Here is a 17,660-nt window from a genome sequence, read left to right as displayed (position 1 = left end):
ATAAAAAAGCATGCTGACACGCAGCAAGTAAAAACAACATGCTAACATAAAAACACATTGATTTGTGGCATTGTAGTTTATTATTATTATCATCATAATTATTACTATTTATTTAAACAGCTTAACTAGTTCTGTTTTTCACACATCTGCTGGTAAGCAGCAATATCAAGAATCTGGCAACACTCTAGCTTTTGAAAAAGAGTGTCTAAATGGTTTTGAATTCCACAGGCATCAATGGAGTCACAGACAGACAAAAGTCATCTTAATAAAAATGCTGTATGAATTGGTTCCAGATTTATTTGTTGACCTTATTTTGCTTATTCATCCCAATTTTGTATGTATCTGATGTCCCCACCCCAGGGATGAAATCACTAAAACTGCAGTAGGGGACAGGAATGTTGCAGTATTCAACGGAGAGCTTGGTTAGTGATTCCAGGCACATTTCAAAAACACACCCTTGCCTGACAGCTTTTCAGGATTCCTGCACTGCTCACCCATCTCAAAAGAGTCTTCAGTAACGGGCCTGAATTTAAACTTCTGTGTCAGGGCACAATCCAGTTCTCCTTTATCACCATACGGAGATACATATATAAAATTCTCTAAAAAGTGAAGAAAGCCAAGGTTAAAAAGGAGCAAATCAACTGCTTCTCTTTGGGCTGAAATAGTCCATTTTGACAGCTGATTCTCTCTCTGAAAGCATGGAGCACACATAAAATAAATACAGGTTGAAAAAAATAAATAAATCATTGTAACTGTCTACAATATCCTGAATTGCCTGCATTAAAAAAAAAAAATCAAGATCCATTTGAATTAGTATTTGTTTAGTGTAGGATTTCCTGGACACAGCTAATATCCACACAAACAATTAGTCCTGAGGACCATGAGAGGGGAAAGGCAACACTTACTTAAAATTTGAACTGCAAGTTTTATTTTTTTAAAGGGTTGAGCAGGAAACTGAGGCTGAAATTCAAAGCAAGCTAGCTTATTTTCTAGGCAATGATGAACATGACTATGTTTCTTTCAAGCTTTGAAAAAGGTTTTTAGGTTATTGGACCTTCAATAGGGGATTTTAGTTTTCTTTGAAAAGTGCAGAAACTTTGAAAATGACAAATAATCACATACGTATGCCCCTATAATGCTATTTGGCTTAAGAAGTCAAAGCTTTTTATGGGACCTGTTGCTAACACTAGTACCACTGAATGATCTCATCTTTCATTCTGGCTAAATTCCAACATACAATTTCATTAACCCAGGTACTGCAGGTGATAAAACTCATTTTTCCCTAAAGAGACAGCTAAAAAGTACCAGTTATACATTTATGAAGTACCAGCAATCAAAATTATGGATTTTCTAAAAGGTTTTTAACTACTTTTATTGAAAGGAAAATCGCTGTCTCAGACTTTTGTGACACTATTGCTAATAATAAATTTTACCATTTAGACATAGCATTAATGTGGGAGATGGTGTCAATAAAAAGTATGAAACAAGATGATCCTTGTCTCTTAAGTAATGCTTTCTGATTAGATACCGGAAATTAAAAGTGGGAAACAAACTAAGCACCTTAAACTCTCATGTGTAATTACGAAAGCGATGGGTTTAGTTTCAAGCATGTATGGCATGCAACAAATACGTACTCAATGTTACTATGAAATGCACACTGCCTAGTTTTCTGTTCATGCAGAGAACTGACCATAAGAATTAAAATAAGGACTTGGAATAGATTCTTTAATTTTTTATTCACATTTTTTTTTTTTAATAAGTGCTATAGAAAGGTATTTTCAACAGTATTTTTGGGTCACTTCACTAAAACTTTTCCTTCCAATATTCTATATATCACTAGAGGGCAGTGTGGTATTTAGGCCACTCTGACCTTTTTAAGTGATGTAACTATTGGAAAGGTCTTGAACTTCCGTACAATGTCAGAGAGGTTAATAAGGATGCTGTAAAAACCTGTGGCATTCAGGACTGAACTCCAACTTACACATCTGACAATATGGGAAATAAAACCAACTTAATTTTATTTTTTTTTTTGCTAAAAGTAAAGGTGCATTCACACTGAACAGATTTCAAATGTTTTGGTCATCTTGTAGGCATTTACAGTGGATTTATACCATGAAACACCTTTAGCCAGCTATCTATTTACGTTTGAAGAAATGAACAGGCAAGGGCCATGTGTTTGAATATTTCTTCAGTGTTCTTTCCTCCCCCCACTACCCCTAACTTAAAGCCTATTTTACCAGAAATCTCTGTTTGGTTAACTCCAAAATTAACATCAGCTCTAAAACTTTCTGACATGCAAATGATAGCAATTAATGTATTTGGAACAATTTATGATTTCCGGCCTTCCTTCAACATGTATTAGCATATACCTGGTTTCTTTAATGTGCACTTTTTCCTTCACAAAACCACAAGCATAGTTGCTGGAATTTCATGTGGAAGTGCTTAAGGGGTTGAAAGTTAACACCTTTGTGAGCTGAACAGCCTCACAGTTGCTGCTAAACAAAAGCCTCTTTTAGGAGCTTTCCTGAAATGTTTTCTTAACATGTTCCAAGTAGTTTTAGGCAAGCAACTAAAGTAAACAAGATGTTACCACGATAAAAACACTTGTGAAAACACTGTAGAATGTGCCGAGTAAGTTTCTCACACAAGCCTTCCTTAGTTTTATTAAAAGTTAAATTTACACGATGAAGATTACTAGCAAGTTTCCACCTAGGGGTGGGGGGGGGAAGCCCTGTGATTTTAAAATATGTTCGAATTAGAGGTGTAGTTAGTACTCCTTATCAAACACTGCAAAAATCACAAGCAAAAGAAAAATACCACACAGGTTATAGGCTTCTGTGGCAAAAGACATTTGCTCCAGCAGGATGCCAACTTGAAGTTTAATGTAAATCCATACTGTGTAGAAAATGAATCTTGTGGATAAATAAGAATGAACTATTGACAGGGTCTTCTGGAGTTTTACTGCACCTTTTCTGACAGTCTCTGCCAATTCATGTTTGGAGGCTATGGCCAAGTAGTGGCGGCCATTATCATGAAAAGAGGGTAGAAATTTCCCTTGAAAGTACATTCGGCACATGCAAGATATACCACCAATCATCTCAGGATAGTAGCAAGAGATATCCAGTGCCAGTCCAAATAGGCCGTTTCCCTTACAGACCAATCTTCCCTCACCGGGCAGGAGATTTCAACAAATATGCTTTCAGTCCCCCAGAGAGGCACATGCTGAATACAAGTCTCCGCTTCGCATTTTTCTAGGGTCAGTTATTGTCAACAAGTAACAGCAGAAATGGACAAACTGTCAGATCAGGTTCTCCTGAAGGAACTCTCTGAATCCCCTATGTATATGAGGTACATAGAAAAAAGGGTCATGAAAGCATCAACTCCACTTTATAGGAGGCCTCACAAAACTGGAGAACAAAACCATCACCCCAAGAATTCCTACATCTTTTTCCCACTCTGCTTGGCTTTAGTTGCCCATCTGAGAACCAACACACTTTGGGAACTCCACCAGAAGCCCTTTTGCTATGCTTCCTGTGCTACTTTGTATACACTAGGTATTTTTCAAAGCAAGCAAGATGCAAGGGGAAAGTACTGCTACAAGGTTCAGAAATGCTGCAAAACCAATAAACCAGTTATTTCAAGATGCACAAGAACTTTCCAATGTATTATATAGCTTGGTCTGGTGGTACAGTATCTGTTTATTCTGCAGACATCTTCCTGAATGATACCTTCTTACTTCTTGTGGTACCCCACATAACATGGCAAGATTTCATGTGTGGGATCAGGACTTCAAAGAAAGGAAGCCTTTCCTTATGCAGGCACAGCTACACAACAATGGCCTAATCAGGGACTGAAGCAACCAGACTAAGGGCCCAATCCTATCCAACTTTTCAGCTCCAGTGCAGCCACAATGCAGCCCTGAGATAAGGGAACAAATGTTCCCTAACCATGAGGAGGTCTCTGTGACTGCCTCCCCACCACAGGATCCAGTTCACACCCCACTGGCGTGGCTGCACCAGCACTGGAAAATTGGATAGGATTGAGCTCTTAAGCAGTGCAAGTGTCCCTGAAAAAAGGCAGGTATCCTTTTCCCAGAATATTCTAAAAAAGAGAGTAAATTAAGCAACATACATTCTACACCTGTTCATCTGGATGTTCAGGAAAAAGAGTGAGGAAGGCACCAGCACATGAAAGGAGATAGAAAATCTTGACTACGCACAATAAAGCTTGTTCTGTCCAGGGTATCTTGATTAAAAATCTTCATTGGGGCACTGTGAAAAGATAATCTGTCCTCCGCAAGCACTACAGCAAAATGCCATCACCAGTGCCTTATTTTCAAAGTACCCCAATGAAGATTTTTAATCAAAACGCACTGGATAGATCATTACATTATGCACACTATGGCCCTATTCTATTGGCCGTTTATGCTGCCAGAACAAGTGACGTTATGTCAACAACTTTACAGCTGTCACAAACACAACAATGTCAGCAAGCGTGGAATGGCTGCTGCCACAAGCAACAAGATCTGTGTGACAACAGATGCCTGTCACCAATGGTAAGATTATGCAGGAGTCAGAAGGCATGTGGAGGCCTCCTTGGGGGAAGGAACATTTGTGAAGGTAGATCAGGCCTTGGAACGATGTGGGTTTGGCTGTAGTAAATCCTAACACCTTGCCTGGGCCCAATCAGCTTTCACTGGTCAACATGGATGTGGCCCAGAGGGGGCTTAACTTAGGGGAAGGGAACAAATGTGGCCTGCACTGTATCCAGCACAAGGTAAATGCCAGCTGGAGAGCAACTCAGGTAAGGGGATATTTTTCCCCTTACACCAAGTAATGACACAGCCACCCCATGAGGCTACTCAGATCTGCACCAGCGAAATCACCGGTGCAAATCCAAGCATCAAGTGTAAGGCTACGCGGACCAGGATGGGGGTTAGGATTTGTATGGGCTGCCGCTATTGATCCCATCTCTCCTCCTGGGCCTGATCTGCCTCCTTGTCTGCCCTCCTTCGCCCTAAGATGCCTCCTCCCTACCTTCATTCACCCTCCTGCCACCTCTCCCACTCCATGCACCAACCTGCCTGGGCTGGTGCAAATGTACCCCGTCCAAGGCTGGATGTGGCCTCTGGGAGCTGGTACAGGCCTCTGCGCCAGCCTAGCCGGCTCTTGAGTATCCTCATGTGTGCTTCACTGCACATTTACAACACTTCTGGGCTGGAGCAGGGGGCTTGCACTGGCCTATGTCCACATCTGGATGAGCAGCATCTCTAAGCTGCTCACCACATTAAGTATTTTGTGGGAGTCTGTTTATATAACTAAACATATATCCTACACTGATCTCATTGTCATTCTCTGCTTATTTAGGCAGAGAATGGCCTGGATGGCATGTGAATTGCATAGTTCCATTCCACTGCAGGACCATAGCTCAATATTACTAAATAAGCGTTGGGAGCTCATGCATGAGATACCACTTAATATACATAAGAAAGGTATATGCCTTTTCTGCACTCATGTACCGTAATCCAAAATCAGTTTCAATTCTCAGCATGTCCAAGCATCTCTCTGCAAAAGGAAAGAAGGAAGCAAACTGTTGTCTTTTCTGTAGGATGCTCCTTTGTTCCCATATTGTACAGCATAAAGTAGGGATTCAAATGAGACAGAACATTCAAAAGCTGCCTGCACCTTGTTGACTACAGGGAGGAATGAGGCCATTCTATCACAGCAGTAAGAGTGGACTTGTTTTTGTTTTTATGTTATCCAAGTATTCCAGGCAATGCGTTGGTTTCATTAGATTTAGCAGAACCGCCTGCTGGTAGCAGTTAGCTCTAACTGATGCTACAATTGCATGACAACCAGTGGCTGACAGACAAAAAGAGGAAAAAATAACCCAGCAAACCCTTGCATAAAACTGCAACTTATTTGGAAAAGAAATAGGAAAATGAATGTGTGCAATAGACTAGGTATCTGCTGATAGTGATAAGCATCCTCCTGTTAGCTGTGAGAGAAAGACAACTAGGGTCATTATTTGTATAGCACTTATCTTTAAAATCAAGGGCTCTGTAGTGTCCCTCACCTTGGGAACAAACACTACAGAATGATCATAGATGAGAGCGTTAAAATCCCTGTTTTGATTTATCGGCACTTATGTTCCTTTCTCAGAAGGTTTTAAACACACACACCCCTAAGAGTGATATTTTTAGACCACAGATTCCTTTCTCCTGGATCTCTGAACAGCGACGTAATTTAAACAAGTGATTACATTTTTGTATGCACAGTCTCAGGATTTGTTACAAAGTCCTTTTGTCCTGGAAATTAAAACAAAATGTTTGTAATTTTTTTATATTAGACAAAGATGGGAGCACAGAATTGAAACTTCAGATTTTGGCCTTTAGGGATAATTGAATACTTTTTATAACGCAATACCCATTTGAAGATGCCCATTTTGATTTTTTTTTTTTTTTAAGAACTGAGTGTCCTCAGCCTGGCACCAAGACAACCACAAGTTTAACTTAACATAGCTAACATAGCAGGAAGGTCAAAGACAATGTGCCATCAATTTTATGATTAGTGTCCTGTAGGTTGCACATCAAGGCATACTGACCTTCTGCACTACCCTCAAACCAAGGACCAGATTCTACAGACTCCGTTCAATCTTATTAACTCTTTACTTCATAAGCAGAAAAACCAATACAGCAGTATTCAGTGTGAGCTGCTGTGCAGTCTAATCTAGCCTGGATTTAAAAAAAAAAAGCAAGAGTAACTCCAAAACCTGTCATTCCAGAACTTTTCACTTCTGCTAAAATAGAAGTATTTTCTAAAGGTTTAAATAGAATAACATGAACATGAATGCAAGTGAACAGAAAAGAGAATACCACTTGCACACAAGTAAACCAGAGGAATGAAGAGAAATTTCTTCCTTTCAACCCCTTCTTATTAAGCATTCAAAGAAATAAAATAAATTGGAAATCATCTTTTTGCATTGACCACTTTTTAAACATTAAACCATTTTTGCTATGGACTGTGTCCTTGTTTTAAACATCAGAAAATGAGAATCAAGTTGAATATAATTTTTTGCAGAAGCAGCAGTGATTTCCATGAGAGATAAACCTATTCAGTATGATCCAGCAATACGCTGCAAGCAGTAGAGCTCAGATATCTTCAAAGAACTTTCCAACCCACATGCAATCAAGAGATGAAGCAGGTCTACACATGCATCTCTTAGAAACCCCTACAAGGGTTTCACAAATAGTGTGATGCAGCTCTAGAACTGGCAATATGCAATTCAGGTTAACCAATAGACTTCTGAAATATAGAAGTCCAAAATGACAGTGGGTTATTATTAAAAGTACTTATATGCCATTTTTCAACAAAAAGTTGGAAAAGTGGTTTAAATAGCAAAGAGTTGTGGGCTGAACAATTGTGTCACCAAGCCTGTCCCAGGAATAGCTGACAAAACATTTTCTATGGATGTGCACCTGATGCTTTTGTAAATTGAAGGGCTGCAAACATGCTAGATACAGCGCGATGCATATGATATGTTTGGCTCTGTGCATATGAATAAGAGCATAAGAAGAGACCTGATGAATCAAGCCAAAAGCCCATCTATTTCAGCTTCCTGTATCAATACAATACACACACCATGCCCAATCCCCATTGTCTTATTTTTACCCTAATGCATATAAGGGAATTCCTATGCTGGGCAGTACATTTTATCTAGGTGTTTTTGCTTAGGTAAGTCATAGCATGTAAAGAGAATGGAAAGTAATACATAGGCCATTACTGCTACAAAACAATGAAACAAACCCATACCAGCACAATAACTCTCCTGTCTGGATAAATGTGCAAAGCCCTCTCAACCGTAGGCCTAATTCAACCATGAGACGTTAGACTGTGCATTCGTAGATCAGACTGCACTACTACATTTAAGGATCAGTGTGAAGCAGACCCAGAGATATTTTTAAAAGGGCGGAAGTGGGAACACACAGAATGGGCACAGCCCTTGGAATATAGGATTCAGGCAGGGGTCTTTTCTAACCTTACCTAGAAATGCCTGAAATTGAACCTGGGATCTTCTGCATGAAAACCATGTGGTCTATCACTGGGATATGGTTCCCCCCCCCCCCACAAATCCTTATATCTGATCATATATTGATCCTAAATGCTACAAGGAAAGCAAGAATACAGAAAGTTTCAATGAAACAAACTGTATGCTCTAACTCTAAATGCAAAAGATATGATTGGAAGGGCCACTAGGCTGTAATGGATTGTCTCATAATTTCTTGTATGTATATGTTAGAATCTGGGCATTTACAATATTCACTAGCTAGTAAGGCAGCATGTAGACCTGTTTTCCTTGGTAATTTGAGAGGGTCCACATCAAACAACAAGGGCCAAATTTATATTGCAACTGAGTTTTAGTAGTGCTGTCTTTTGCAGATTTGGTACTTATTCAATATCAATTAACTCTGCATGAAACTTTGCCAATCTACATCAATAAAGGCAGACCAACATTTCTCAACAATTAATTAAAATGTTAAATGGCAACTCTGTTACATCAAAGACCTGGTAAAAACCATACACAATAAACAACATTAGCTATGATGCATAAAGGAAAGATTCACCAATGCGGTACCCAGTAGCTGACATCAGATGGCACTGAATGAGGGCTTTTAGCAGCCATCCTTAAATGCCCTTCTATAGAGGCTTCCAAGAGGACAATGAAACTTGTACCTATGTGCATTTGCAAGTGACCCCTTTGAAAAGGAGCTACTGATAGCAAGACCTATTTCAGGTCATCTTAAAGAAGGGACATGCTAAATGAAATACATGAAATGCCAAAAAAAAGGTCATTCTTACTTTAGAAAAGACTGGAAATCTTCACATATTGCTTCACAGCCTGGCCATTTGCATACTCCGTGCCCATAAAGTGGATGGCTATGAGAGTGTTCTTCGTGGGATAAACTGAAGAAATGAAAACAAAAAGTGGGAAAGCATTATAATGTGATGTTTGAATGAATTTACTTTGTTGCTATGGTGTGGAAAGCAAAGTATATAGGCATAATACATAAATAAAATGAAGTATCCAGGACCAAATTGCTTTCTTTCATAAAGCCCTCCTTTGAACTTTACAACAAAAATGTCACAAGCTTGCAGGGATAGTAGCAGGCAGGTTTTGTTTCTGATTAATTAATTAGAAGTTGGATAAAGAACTGAAATAAACATAGGAAGCAAATGGTGGAAACACTTGACTGTGTGGCTTGATGTTCAACTTGACACAAAAAATGTGTGAACCTTGCATGTTTACAGTAGAAACATCTACAGTAGATGTACAGTATAGATATACAGCAGAAACTACCCTTGCATTTTGCATTTGGAATTTTGCATCTTAAATAAATTTTGGGTGTTCTAAATTACTGAATAAGAAAATACACACTAAGATATGCTACCACATCTTTGACACTATAGTGACACTCTAGGAGGACTTTTACTGTCTGATAACTTCTTTGAAGAGTTCATATTCTCCCCCCCCCCGCCCATGAATGTTTCCCAAATATGCATTATAATAAAGGGAACTAATTACAAAATAAATATTTAGATTTCAGGGGTAAGAAGGTATTGTTGGCCTCTTTTTAAGTTCAGCAGAGATACTACTTTCTTCCCTGTAACCCAAAACAGAGTTTATAAACAAGGGGAAGGGAGAGAGCCTTCTGAACATGAAGGGGTTAAGCCTGCAGCAGGATTCCAATCAATATGTAATGATTTGGCTGCACTGATCCAAGTCATGAGATGCTTTGATCCAGGCCATGTGGTGCTCGGGGAAATGTATCTGTTGCATCAACTGATGAACTGATGCTCTGAAATATCTTTACTCAACTTCTGCATGAACGTTTCTTAGGCAAAGAAATTATTTTTCTGACAATTTCCGCAACCTTATAAAACTCCTTTATATACAGAGTTGGAACTACATTGCTGGCTCCACTTCCTTTCTATATTCACATTTTTTTTCCCCTTTAACTCTTTTAACTCCTCCCTGTTAGAACCTTAAAAACAAAAATATATTTAAAAATACACATGTATGTAACTCTGTGAAGTACTAATTACAAACGAGATTTGGGAATGATGAGTTTCAGTCATGTTACACACATGGATGTTACCTAGAAGCATATAGTGCTGTTGTTTCTGGAGAAAAATGTAGTAATGTTATATTTCTACTAGGCAAAATTGTGATTTTGTGCAACAATCTTATCTATCCTTATGGTAGCAGATACCAGTCCAATAAATACCAATCTTATACATTCTACATTTCTAGGCAATATAATGTAACATATGAAAGTATAAGTTGTGTTTTGTATCAGGCAATAGCACTAATACGCGACACCTTGGTTCAGAAGCAACATTTACAAAAAAGATTGTGTATCCTTAAACTGTTATAGCAGCAAATTTTCTTACAATGATGGTGTGACACTGCTGCAACGTGTGTGCGCGCGCGCGTGTGTGTGTGTTTCCCTAGTGTGATCCAACCAGAAACCTGACATCCACAGGTAGCCACAACGTACATTTGAGCTATTAGTCTCGTTTTACAGCTCTCTGTCAATCCCTCCTATGAAAAACTTGGATCAGAGAGAGTTGGTTTTGCCACGTAATTCATTTTTTTCAAATCAGACACACTCCCTCAGCCTTTCACACACATTTCTCTTATGAAGGTAAGCGTAGGACAGCAGTATCAGATATTGATTAAAAAATAGAGCAAAAAACAAAGACACCAGTAGAACAGCAAAAAAATCCACTGTTTTGGGCTGTGGTGGAGCTTGGAAACTGTATACAGCTGTACCTGTGCATCCAAAGGGATTTGTTCCTGGAACTCTCGCGGATGCCGAAATCTGCTCATTATCAAATCTTGCTCTTCAATCAAATCAATAACTGCTCATCTTGGCACCCAAGCCTCTGAACATGACTGGAGAGAGTTCAGAGGGCCAGGACGTTCTGAGGGCTATAAATGTTCACTTCTGGTTTTCACAGAACACCTTCCGGGCACAACCAGAGCTCTGATCCAGCTGTGATCAGAGGCTTCAGGTCTGGACTGGTTGGGGCTAAGCACGAGTCAGGTGACATACATTGAGTCAGACCAGCTGATAAAAAAAATCTATGGATGATCAGGCACCACCTGTAGAATGTATTTGATGTGTGTTTTCAACTGCAATCCTATGCACACTCATCTAGGAATAGCTCTGTTGAACAGAATGGGGCTTACTTCTGAGTTTACACACATAGGATTGCAATACTGAAGTACGGGAGGGGGGCCATATCCAAAGATTCACTTATCTGCATATTGGTTCAGCCCCTCAACACACACACCTCCTCTGGAGGAGAGAGGAGCAGAGCTCCCCTTGCCTCCAGACAGAGGGCAGCCCCCAGGACTGCAGGGACAGGCATTCACCGTATCGGATGAATAAACAAAATTAAAATGTGTGTGCTTTCATTAAAAAATATATGGATAACAGACTATAATCTTGTTGGCAGATTCCTTTACATGTCTCCCATCCCTTTTTTTGCCACACAGATTCAAGGTCTTAATAAAATGGGAATCGGCATACACGAAAACACTTGCTTATGAATAGTTCCTCAAGTCAACAGAGTAACTTAAGTGACAGTTCTTGGTGTGACCTTAAATGACAGTGGCAGGCTCAGTTAGAAAAACACAGTGTTGGTAAAAGCACTGTGGGAGTCAGGATGGTATAGTGGTTCAGGAGTTGGACTGAAACCTGGAAGATCCAGGTTCAAGTTCCTGCTCACCTATGACGACCTTCCTGGTGACCTTTGGCTAGTCACCATCTCACAGCCTCATTTATCTTGCAGGGTCATTGTGAGGACAAAAGGAGGGGATGAACTATGTACACCACCCCGAGCTCCTTGGAGGAAGGGTGATATAAAAATGCGAAAAATACAAAGGCAAAAATAGACTGTATTAAGAGAAACCGTATAGGAGTTTTCAAGGTAAGTCCACAATTCTATTTCTCCAGTAGACAATATAGTTTCATACTAAAAATTCAGTGCCCATTTCAGGGCATGCTTTGCTAGGAGGCATTTACAGGTGACATTATATCACACCCAGTTTAAAATTGAATCATTTAAGACAGTGTTGTCTTGCTATCAACCTACTTTGCAGCATTGAAAACCAGGCACTGCTGTGTGGAAAACCAGGCACTGTTGTTAACAGCCCATTAGGATCAATGAAACTTTTGTAGCCTTTGTCAGTGCATTTTGTTTCAGGGTGTCTGGAAGACTTAGCAACAATTTTCCATCACAACCAACAAAGCACAACATATAAACAAGGAAAGGACAAGTGATCCATGTATTCTGTAGGGTCGCCAAATTGTAAGTGCTGCAACTTGCCAGTACAAACCACATATCTTGCCCCTAATCTGTTTTTAAAAATACCCTTAATAAAGACTAATAGTGTTAGCCAATTTTATGAAAACATCCCCAGGGTCCTATATTTGTGTGTATATAGAAATCTGCACAGCTGTGATCAAGCTATGAATCACAGGTCCTGCTTTCCCAGTACGAAATCTAGTTGCTTTTGCAGAATCCTACCAGCATGCAATTTCATTTACATTTCTAAATATGCTTAAAATAGCGCAGGTTACACATCTTACTGCAAAAATAAAAATCCCACACCACACATAGAGCTACATCCAGAGATTGGAGCAAATGAAATCTGAAAAGATTTGCACTTCAGAACTCAAATCATTCATTCCAGAATTATGCCTAATATATTTATTGAGCTATTTTTGTCAATGCTGGCTTTCACAATCACAATGAAAATCTGTATTAAAAATTAAAACAAAGCAAAGGTTCCTGTGTATTTATGCAATTTAAGAAGAAAGTGGGAGAGGAAGGCAAGACAACTGAAGGAGGAGGTAACATTGTTTTGCAGAAGTCTTAGCGATAAAAATCATGAGTTGGCAATAACTGAATGCAGAACTACATTCCTGAAACTGACCATAAATAGGAACTTGCAATAATATACTCTGAACCATATTATTCCAGAAACAGAAAACAAAATTTATTTTTACTTTAAGTAAAAACTTTGTAGGAAGGAACTGATCAAACATATTGGGAGTTAGTATATTTTGGGACTGACTGGCATTTTACGCAGCAGGTATGTTTGCTCAATTCACTCTACGTGCCTCCCAGTGAACACTGTCAAGAAAGATGCACATTCCTATATAAAAGGGAACCTCTGATGAAGATATGCTGGGAAACCACAGTTGGTTGCAACTTTATGAACACTTTTATGGTGTGCATGGAGATAAACATAGTAAATGTGTCAGCTGAGTAAAGCATGAAATGAAGCCCAAATAAAGTGGGGGTTTGAAAGTGCTCTAGAAAAAGCAAAATACTACAGCTACAAAAGGACATTGAAATGAACAGAGAAGTGCATGTAAGATAATAATACTGATAGTGCAAAAAGGCAAACATGTTGGAAGAAGCAGTCATGTTATCTGAGCCAGATCATCTTCAATCTAAACAGGGGTGTTGTCAGAGGCCAACCAGGTTGGGTACTTGCTGAGGATCCACCTGGCCAACTATTAACACTAGCAGCAGTGATTGCACCCAATGAACCATCATTGGGGGGAATGGACGGGGCACCATGGGAACCCAAATGCAGGTTTTTGCCCCTGGGTTCACAACAACCTGACATGACCACTGACCAACCCGTGAAGACACAGATACACACACCTTAGAGAAATGACAGTACACACGTTATACATAGCCCTCTGTAGAGTATAAACAGAGGGATAGTACATTTGATGTTCTGGTTTATGGCACAAATGTTTGGGAAGGATTAAGGAAGGGCAGCCGGGACATGGGGAGGGGGCTCTCTTTAAGATAAAGGGTGAACTGCTCAATTTTTTTCTGCACAAGGGAGGGAAGAGACCGAGGAGGTGCCCAAAGCATGGAGGGAGGGGGTTCTTTTTGTGACAGGAGCAAATGATTTGAGCTTTTTATCCTGCAGAAGCCAGGTAGGGGAGAAAGGAGGAGGGCAAAGCAGGGGGAAGGTGCTCTTTTGCGATACAGGAGGAACACATTCAACTCAACTGATTTCTCAAAATTAGTCGTGACTCAGCATGAAAGACTCTCAATTTCTCACAGGCCGAGTCATGATGGTTGCGCACTATGATTTGCAAGTTGAGTCACAGGTCGCTGACTTGGGCATATCCCTCCTCATCTCCCCAGCAACTGTGTGCAAAGTGTCCACACAGAGGTGCAATTTGAAGACCATTTTGTCCATAAAGAGGAAAACAGTTTGTGTGTGTAATCGTTGCATTTGTTTATTTTGATGTGAACGCAATGGTCAAAATGTAGAGACATAATCTGCATGTATAATGATGCACCTATCTCTTCCTACGTGAAGAAGCACTTCATTTTTTTATATTTGACAGTCATCACTGAGGCAATTCCGGACAGGAAAAATGTCATGCGGGAAGCAACCTGTAGTCTCTAAAGTGAATGATTTCTATATTGATACAACCACTGAGACCAGCTTTCTGAATGCACTGAATACCTAAATGTAGTACATGCATAGACTCAAGGGGACTCAAAGTCTAGGCATTACAGTGGGCTGTTTGGTACAGTGGATCCAAACTATGAAGAGGTTTAAAGCGGAGCACTCGCCTTCCTGAATGATAAATGGTCGAGCTATCAGGAGTAAGGGCAAATTATGGCATTTCAATACCAGTGCAATATATCAATTATTCTATCTGTTCAGAAGGCAAGTCACCATGCTCTACAGAAGCTGAAACTTCCGAATAATTTTCCAAGGGCAGTCTCACATAGAATGCATTACAGTAGTCAAACCTTAAAGGCACCTATTAAAGTATTCACACAATTGCAAATACTGCTTTTCAGCGTATCTGAATAACATAGTCTCTGCATTTTCTACATTAAAATGGTGTACATGTGCACTTTTGCTCTGAAGTGTCTGTGAAAGAGATGGCATTGTTAGGTAACATCATTATTGCATGTCCATGACTTGCAGAGTAAGTGCTCAAGTATAAAAGGATGTATTTTTTTTCCTTTACCAGTCTGTCCACAATTTTAAAAACACAATCTTGAACTCTTTCTGATTTGAATAGATTTGTGTCAGCAAAAATATCATTCCAAAATGGAGGCCTAATTTTACCTTTAAAAGGAGCTCGTAAGAATATAAGAAAAGCCCTGGTGGATCATGCCAAAGTCTCATCTAGTCCAGCATTCTGTTTCCTACAACAGCCTATCAGCTTCCTGCAGAAAAGAGCATACTTCTCTCCCAACATTGCTCCCCACAGCTGGAAATAAGAAGCACACGAAGCATAAGAAGAAGTAGCTAAAACCACATATCCATCATAACTGGTAGCCAATGATAGACCTGTCCTTCACAAAATCTTCACAATTCCACTGCCACTTTCAATTTCTACTACTACAGTATTTACACCAATGCAATCCTACAAATCCCAATAGGCTTACAAAGGTGAAAGTTTAAGTGGGATTTTTTTAAATCTCCACCCCACACCTTCCATCTACAAAAGGGCAACCAGGAAGCCTGTATGGATTCAAGGTGAGGATCTCAGTGATAATGACTGTCAAATACCAAAAACGGAGTGCTCACAAGGTTGAAATCTACTATAACATCTACAAGAGCAAAGACTTCTGGTCTAAGAAGCTATTAGGAAGAATGTATTTCAGGAAAGAGCCAGAAACAGGCAAGAGCTAGAAACAGCACAAGAGCTCTTGAGACTTAAGAAGGTACAAGGAACATTTTAAGAGGGCACTTGGATAGGAGAAACTAAAAATATAAAGAATAGGATCTGGGACATGAACATACTTTGGGGAAATGCCAAACTGGAACTTGCAGACTAGGTTTATTATAAAGAATAAAATCAATGATGTGGTGAACACTGTGGATATCCTGGGCAATGGGGGGAGGGGCATTTTTAGCACAGTTTTGTTTCTACTAAGAGATCTCACAGCAAGGTGAAAGCAAAGGAAATACATCAGCAACATGAACGCAACAAATGAAAGGACATACACCAAGAAGCCACAATAGGCTACAGCTCCCTCGAACATGCCCATGTGCTTGCAGATGCAGGTCACTCCTTCAGTTCTTAAAGTGTTCATAACATGAATATGCACTAAACAGTGGAGCGTTTAGCAATCCAAAGTATTGGTTACTAGATATTCTGAATGGCCAATAAGAATTTTAAAAGCACACAGACTGTCCGTTTATTTAAAAAGTCTGAAGTTGCCGGGTTATCTGAAACAGTTGCAAGCTCCAACAATCTGCCAAGAAAGCAATGGAGCAATGTCTTTGTATGCCTATCATTCATTCTTTGTTGAAATGCATCCCTTTCTTGCCCATTATCCTCATCATCTCATTTTCTTTCCTCTTTCTGGTTCTAAAATCATGTTTAATTAGAGGATTTCACATCCCATCAGGATATCATATTCATGCAGAGACCCTGCCACTAGAATGATGATAATTTAGTCCAGTGATTGTCAGCTTTGTTCTTTTTAAGAGACTGAGCCCATTACTATTATTGGCGCGAACTATTTAGGAGGACAACATTAACTTACAGAGTTTCAAACAGCAGCCACAAAGAAACTGTGCCCTCTTTTAGGATGACCAGTGTCCTGTAAGTACTGGATATCATCTACCAAGCTAACTTCTAGCATATACAGCCACTCACTTCATTTAGGCTAAAATCCAAGGAAATTAACACAGGTCATGGAGCAGCAATCTGGATGTGCTGCATACACAAAATGTAGAGCTTGTTAGCATAGGGAAAGGTAATACATGCCACAGAGGAAGGACAATATGCTAAACAACAGATTCATACAAACTGTCATAGCAATTAGGATACTGGCCTTGCGCACATCAGAATACGTTATGTCTGAGGGTCAAGGACATCCCACAAGGTAGAAGGTTCACAGAATATATGAAAGCACAGGTGCCTACTTCAAAAACTGAACTAAAATAAAAAGAGGAGTCAACTACTGCTGCCTCCAAATGAAGTAATAATCCTACAAGCCAAGTCTTATTGGCCTTTAACACTGGCAGCATTAACAGCTTTGTATTGTATTGGCAACCTTCAGTCTCGAAAGACTATGGTATCGCGCTCTGAAAGGTGGTTCTGGCACAGCGTCTAGTGTGGCTGAAAAGGCCAATCCGGGAGTGACAATCCCTTCCACACTGGGAGCAAGTGCAGTCTGTCCCTGGTCTGTCTCCCTGGCTATGGGCCTTCCTTCTTTGCCTCTTAGCCTCAGACTGTTGGCAAAGTGTCTCTTCAAACTGGGAAAGGCCATGCTGCACAGCCTGCCTCCAAGCGGGCCGCTCAGAGGCCAGGGTTTCCCACTTGTTGAGGTCCATCCCTAAGGCCTTCAGATCCCTCTTGCAGATGTCCTTGTATCGCAGCTGTGGTCTACCTGTAGGGCGCTTTCCTTGCACGAGTTCTCCATAGAGGAGATCCTTTGGGATCCGGCCATCATCCATTCTCACAACATGACCAAGCCAACGCAGGCGTCTCTGTTTCAGCAGTGAATACATGTTAGGGATTCCAGCACGTTCCAGGACTGTGTTGTTTGGAACTTTGTCCTGCCAGGTGATGCCAAGGATGC

The 17,660-nt window shown here is 40.1% G+C and overlaps 1 protein-coding gene across 11 annotated transcripts in view; it reads right to left on the bottom strand.

Moving 5' to 3' along the window:
- Positions 1-17,660, bottom strand: part of FOXP1 (forkhead box P1) — a 642,114-nt gene that overhangs the window by 63,824 nt on the left and 560,630 nt on the right. For all 11 annotated transcript variants that reach the window (XM_066617522.1, XM_066617523.1, XM_066617521.1 and 8 more), the window contains one exon: positions 8,859-8,963. In XM_066617522.1, coding sequence (XP_066473619.1) covers positions 8,859-8,963 — 105 coding nt within the window. The remainder of the gene's footprint in view (positions 1-8,858; positions 8,964-17,660) is intronic.

The sequence above is a fragment of the Tiliqua scincoides genome, chromosome 2 (assembly GCF_035046505.1).
Source record: "Tiliqua scincoides isolate rTilSci1 chromosome 2, rTilSci1.hap2, whole genome shotgun sequence".
NCBI classification, from domain to species: domain Eukaryota; kingdom Metazoa; phylum Chordata; class Lepidosauria; order Squamata; family Scincidae; genus Tiliqua; species Tiliqua scincoides.
Note: the sequence above shows the minus strand (reverse complement) of the source record. Positions and strands in the feature narration are given on the sequence as shown.